The 6,185-nt window shown below is 50.9% G+C and overlaps 2 protein-coding genes across 2 annotated transcripts in view; both read right to left on the reverse strand.

Moving 5' to 3' along the window:
- Positions 1-4,487, reverse strand: part of LOC104875741 (putative HLA class I histocompatibility antigen, alpha chain H) — a 9,413-nt gene extending 4,926 nt beyond the window's left edge. The window contains exon 1 of the mRNA XM_033766595.1: positions 4,329-4,487. Within this exon, the coding sequence (XP_033622486.1) occupies positions 4,329-4,487 (159 nt within the window). The remainder of the gene's footprint in view (positions 1-4,328) is intronic.
- A 1,104-nt stretch (positions 4,488-5,591) lies between these two features.
- LOC104852337 (saoe class I histocompatibility antigen, A alpha chain) overlaps positions 5,592-6,185 on the reverse strand; it is a 7,594-nt gene continuing 7,000 nt past the window's right edge. The window contains exon 7 of the mRNA XM_010609919.3: positions 5,592-5,687. Within this exon, the coding sequence (XP_010608221.1) occupies positions 5,592-5,687 (96 nt within the window). The remainder of the gene's footprint in view (positions 5,688-6,185) is intronic.

Here is a 6,185-nt window from a genome sequence, read left to right on the forward strand (position 1 = left end):
GAGGCTGCGTCAGGAGTGTCCGGGCAGAAAGACCTGACACGGGCTGGGGCCAGAGGAAGTGAAATTCAGGAGAGACCCAGAGTGCGGGGCCTGTGCCTCGTCCCCCGAAGCCTCCCGCAGTCAGAGGTGGAGCCTTTTCTGGGACTGACTCAAGGTGCAGGCTAGGCTCCTGGCCACTAAGATCCAGGGAGTGCCACCGCCCTAAGTAGCCGGAATAAGATGAAGGGGCAGAAGACCTGAGGAGGGCGCCTTCCTCTTCCCTGTGGCTTCTCTGTCTTCCCCCACCAGGAACTGCTGCCCCTCTGCCACCCTGCCAAGCTGGGAGCCAGCAGAAACCTCCACCAACCGCCAGCCAAATAAGTCTTTCCGCCTTTGACCTGGAGTGTGGGGCGTTTCAGCAATGGGAGGAAAGCAACTTCCACGCAGGATTTCCGACGCTCTCCTACATCCCAGCACCACCCTCGGGTCTGAGCCCCTGAGAAGCACTCCAGAAGTTCTGGGGCTTTCCTGGGCTCCTTGTTCCCTGCACTGGGAGCTCTCTGTCATGTGTCCCCCTGAGTCCTGGCCCCCGGGCTGTCCGTAGGAGCCATGGGGTCCTCAGGTCGGGCTGAGCCCCTCTTCCTCCTCTTTTCCTCCCGGTTCCCTGGCCCTCCGCCCTATCGGTCCCTAGGGTTCTCCTAGGAGATGGCTCAGCCAGGAAGGATTGCAGAGGCTGGGCTGGCTTGAAGAAAAGAAGTACCGACACAGCGGTTTCTTTCACCCTGGAGAAGTGCCCTCGGCCACCATCCAGAGAGGCCCACGTTTCCCTTAGGTTTGCCCGCAGTGGGCAGCACAATCTTTTTTTTGTTTTGTTTTGTTTTTTTTGAGACAGGGTCTCCCTATGTAGTTGAGACTGACCTGGAACTCACTGTGTAGCCCAGGCTGGTCTCGAACTCACAGCGATCCTCCTGTCTCAACACAATCTTGATATCAGCCATGAATCCTATTTGTAAAACCAGGGGGGTTTCTTCTGTGTTTACACAGCTGTGTCTGCAACTTCTTGCAATGATGCTCACATGGAGAATCAGGAAATACAATCTTGTTGATACAGTATATTTCAACCAGAGCATACAAACTTTACCTCAAACTTGCAGCGCTGCCTGCACCCAAAGTGAGCTTCTCCAGGCTATTTGCCCGTGTTGGAGTTAATATCTGAGGGAAGAGCCTGCCTATCATGCTGGGGCACCGTCCTACTTTCTTGATCCCGATTAGCACAAGCAAAACGGAAACTGGTAAAGGAAAAAGAAAAGGGGCAACTGGTTTTAAGATAGCCTCACAGAATGTGCTAAATCTCAAGGAATGTCTTGGTAGGCCCTGTACATTTGTACTTGTTAAACGTTGATAGAACCATTTAAATCTGAAAACAAAACATTGCTTTGAAATGGTCTGATCTGCTTTCTTTCCTCACTTCCTGCGTTCCATCCTTCTCCCCGGCTCCATCCCCCCTCAGGTCACAAGAACCTGCCTATCATGCTGGGGCACCGTCCTACTTTCTTGATCCCGATTAGCACAAGCAAAATGGAAACTGGTAAAGGAAAAAGAAAAGGGGCAACTGGTTTTAAGGTAGCCTCACAGAATGTGCTAAATCTCAAGGAATGTTTTGGTAGGCCCTGTACATTTGTACCTGTTAAACGTTGATAGAACCATTTAAATCTGAAAACAAAACATTGCTTGGAAATGGTCTGCTCTGCCTTCTCTCCTCACTTCCTGCGTTCCATCCTTCTCCCCGGCTCCCTCCCACCTCAGGTCCCCCCCCCCACATCACTTGAGAATTCCACAATGCTATCAAACAAACATCAGGAGTGGACTGTTTCATACCTCGTAGTGGACACAACAGTCACAAAGTCCTTCCGGTGCAGAAAGTATTGTGTGCTTCTCTGATGCACAGTTGTGCCTCTGTACTGGTTTCCTGTTGTTCCCTAACAAATTACCACATTTACCTGCTTGCATTTCTGAAGGTTGGAAGCCTAGGCCCGTGCAGGGTTTCCTCAAGTGGTGTTGGTAACCAGGAATCAGCTTCCACCTCCAGAGCTGCTTGAAGGATTTAGTTTCTTGTAGTTGTGGCCTTCATGCTCCATTTCCGTGCTAGCCATCAGCCTTTCCTCATATTTGGGAGCTTACCTCACACCGAATCCCTCTGACTCTCAGAACCTCTTTGCTTAGCAAGAAGCCAGTCCAGAGATGGGTTTCCCTGGAGGGGGAGGAATCGTCCAGGACATCGCATCTGCCCTAAGTCCTGAGATGGCCTTTAAGTAAATCCACTGACCGTGCGCACAGTAGCGCAGGGAGGAGCTGAATAAGCAGAGTTTGGTGCTTTTGCGGCATCTCAGATTCTGCCTAACATGGCCTGGGGCTTCCCAGAGTTGGAAATAAAAGTTAAATAGGTCGGTAATTATAATAGTAATGAAATACTGGGTATCTACTTAGATGTAGCATTTCTTCTTAAGTGTGAAAAACAAACGTCAGTGTGTGGAACATCTCCTAGCTAGTTTAAAGCAACATCTATTAAAGTGCAATAGAGGAGGTGTCAGGAACAGGGTAGACTAGGACGACTCACTTGTATCACCCGCAACCATCACTGGAGGCCACAGAAGGAAACTGTGAACTGAAACCCTACCGTTTTTGAGCCAAATACACCTTCCCACCTTTAACTTTGGGTGTCAGGTATTTTGTCTCAGCAATGAGAAAAGTTACTAAGACACTTTCTAAAAAGTCCATCGCGCAATACAGGGACATTTTGAGGGACATTTTTTATCAAAAGTGTAACAGGATAGAATTCATTTGACATCACTTTCAGTCATCTAAAGGTGTTGCTCACCTGTCTTCCCACTTACTCTGATGCCAGTGCAGAAACTCCTGTCATCTTTGTAATGATTTCTATAAGATGCCTTCTTTCTCTTATGCTGGTCTTGATTTTCTCTTCTGCTCTCTTCTCTTCTGGACAAAATATAGATAATTTTGTCCAACAATTGCAGAATGAATTTGGGCTAAAAAACTATAGGCCTGGATGGTGATGTTACAGATTCTCAAAAACGTCTGTTTGCTTCTTCCAGTGATAAAGCAGAGGCAAAGTTCTTCAGATGAATCCCATGTTGGCCAACGTGGTGGACAATTCCGTATCAACTTGGCCGGGTCCTGGGGCCGGACGTTTGGTAACGCATTATTCTGGGTGTTGACATGAGCGTGTTTCACGGAGGAGACGAACAGTTCACCCGTGAGACTCTCAGTAAACCAGGTTGCCTGCCCCATGGTGACGGCCTTCACCGGCTCACTGAGGGCTGGCTGGAGATCGATCCTCCATAGCTCCTCTCCAGCTTCCCAGTCTGGTTCTGGCCCTGTGCTGGGTCTTGGCTCCCACAGCTCCCTGGGACTGGGGCTCCAGCTCCAGGTCCCCTTGGTTTCTGTGCCCATTGAACAGGAGTGCAGGTCACTGAGGAGCCCATACCTGCTGCCTGGGAGGCAAGCGCGGTCTTGCGGGACGGAAGGAGCCTCACATCCGTGGGGTGTGGTGCTCAGCCCAGGTGGGGAGAGTGAAACTGCAGGGCTCCCAGTTTCCTCAGAGGATCGCATGATTTGTCAGGCAGAGAAAAAAAAGGAAGGGGGAGAGAAAGAAAAAAGCCATTGCCAGCTGTCAAAGAGAAATTTGGAGAAGGAAGATACACCTCAACCTTATCCCACACAGAGCAAAAAGGAAGCCAAATATAAGGATTAATTTTATGGCCTGAAATCTGCAAGGCGTTTCTTCCCAGCTGCTCACGCTGTAGCCTGTCAGGGGCACCACATCTAAACTGGAAGATGAGGTCCTTTTAAAGACCTTGCAGAAGTCACAGACACAAGCTGATATACGTTAGATATTTTCTGCCCAGAAATATTTCCATGAACAAGGAAATACAAATATTACTAGAAACTCTCTGGGCACACAGAGATTCTCTAAAGAGACATAGCTGTGTGTTTTAGTACAAGGAAGGGGCAAAGGCAAGAAAACATTGGCAGTAACTATTTTATCACCCACAAAGCCTGTGCAATTGTCTCACATGTAAACTGGTATAGACAAAAGCTGGATCCAGGTAGCTCACCCTCCTTGCAGTGAACGGGTAATGTCATTTATTAGTCACTTGCTCACGAACCGAATCCTCCTGTCTACATGGTATTAAGGTGCCAGGCCCCGTCACTGCTCTAAGAATTGGAGTGTCCCATGTTTCTGTCCCACAGCACAGATCCTGGCTCTTTTCCTAAGACAGAGGAATCCCATGCTGAGGTCTTTGTCCCTGCAGCATGGTGGACCTCACGCTCCCATTCTTGAAGATGGACTTCCCACAAATCTCTGCCCCCACTGCCCTGGCACCAAGGAGGATGCCCTGGACGTGGTGCTGGAAGTGGCGGTCACTACACTCCAGTGCCAGCAGCAGCAGTGACAGCAGCCCCAGCCCCGGTCCAGGGCCCGGCATCGAGGGTCAGGGGTGGAGCTGTGGCATCTGTGCCCATCAGCAGGGATGGTGGAGTCTGTGCAGGACCCGCCCTGTGGGTCCTGTCGGTGGATATGCAGCCCCAAGCCCACTTCCCTGGTCTTCATCAATATGGCATCAGCCCCGTGTCATGGATAATACTTTATGTGCAGTGTGCAAAAATGGGATTTTCACTGTTTGCCAAAAGAGATGACACACGGATCTGAGGAAAGGTTTCAGAAAGCAGCATGCAGATTGTTGTGGTGTGGTTGTTGCTCTGGGTTTGTAACCAGGGCCCCACACACATTTACTCTCACAGAGGTGCACAGTCCACCTGCACCCAAGAGATCCTCTTTGTGCTAAGGTGTGAGCCGTGTCCTAAATCTACCACCTGGCCTTGGGGACCCAAGTATCCAGATCCAGATACTCAGGGCCCAAGAGCTCCAACCAGGGGCCCTCAGCTCCATTGTGGAGCTTGCAGCATCGCTGTCAAAGCTCACAAACTGCATGTCGGTCCTCGAGGCCAACTGAGATGACCGTGGGACTGGACTGGACACACCCTGATTGTAAAGTAGCGCAGGGAGTGGGAACCTGCAGGGATGGCAGTGAAACCACGACCTCTTCCCAGGCCCCATAGCTCCTCCTGCCTCCCTCCACCTGCACTCACCCGTCCAGGTCTCAGGCAGGACCAGAGCCCCTAGAGCAGCAGGAGCAGGGTTCTGGGCGGTGTCACCTGGTCCTCGGAGTTCTGGACTCCTGATGTCATGGCCAACGGGAGATACAGAAAGGCACCCAAGACGTGGAGGCCAAAAGCAAACTCTACTTATGTCATCGGGCCCGGTTGGGATAATTCCTCAGAGAACCAGGAGTCTGTCTTTTGTCCACCCACAGTTTATATAGGGGTTGCAAGGGGGAATTAAGTACAGAAGCACAGAGAGCAGTGGATTGGTTCCATATAATATCATTATTCTGATTGGTCTACAGCAAGTTCAGACTCAAGGTAAGAAACATTAGGGTGAGGTCGACTAGACCAGGGAGACACATATTTGGGAGAACATGTCTGTTCAGGGTAGGGTCGACCAAGGAAGAACTTGCTTGGGCTGAAAACTAAAACTGCTGACGGCCGATGCCATCCTGGACCCATGCCCTGCTGACTGAGGGCCGCATTATCCTTCTGTCCTGCAGCAGCAAGTGGCAGTAGTGCTGGCAGACAGAGAGGAAGGGTTAGAGACCCTGTGCCAGGCCTCACCGCCAGCACCAGGCCTCCACCAGGGACCTGATGGCCTGAGCCTAGGGCTGCATGAGAAATGCATCAGAGTGGGTTACACCCCAGGATGGGTTCAAGCCCTGGGCAGACAGGGAGTCTGGACAGTAGACATCAAGGTATGTCCTTGGCGGAGGAATTATGTTCTGGGCAGGGCTAGCAACAAAATATGTGCTTACAATAAGCATGTATTACACACTACAGAACTTTAGAGTTAACTCCAATTTCAGATTAACCCATACCACATTTTTTCTTTTCACTGAGTCCCAGCCCTGGGAGGGGACTTTATAGCCGGAACAGCAGCGACGCTGATTGGCTGCTCTAGGAGCCCACAACCAATACGTGGGAAGCGGGGTCTCGTCAGGAGTGTCCAGGCAGAAGGACCCGACCTGGCTTGGCCCAGGCAGAAGTGAAACCCAGATGGGAATCCCGCGATG

The sequence above is a fragment of the Fukomys damarensis genome, unplaced genomic scaffold, assembly GCF_012274545.1.
Source record: "Fukomys damarensis isolate Sample0158 unplaced genomic scaffold, DMR_v1.0_HiC HiC_scaffold_20, whole genome shotgun sequence".
Taxonomy (NCBI): Eukaryota; Metazoa; Chordata; class Mammalia; order Rodentia; family Bathyergidae; genus Fukomys; species Fukomys damarensis.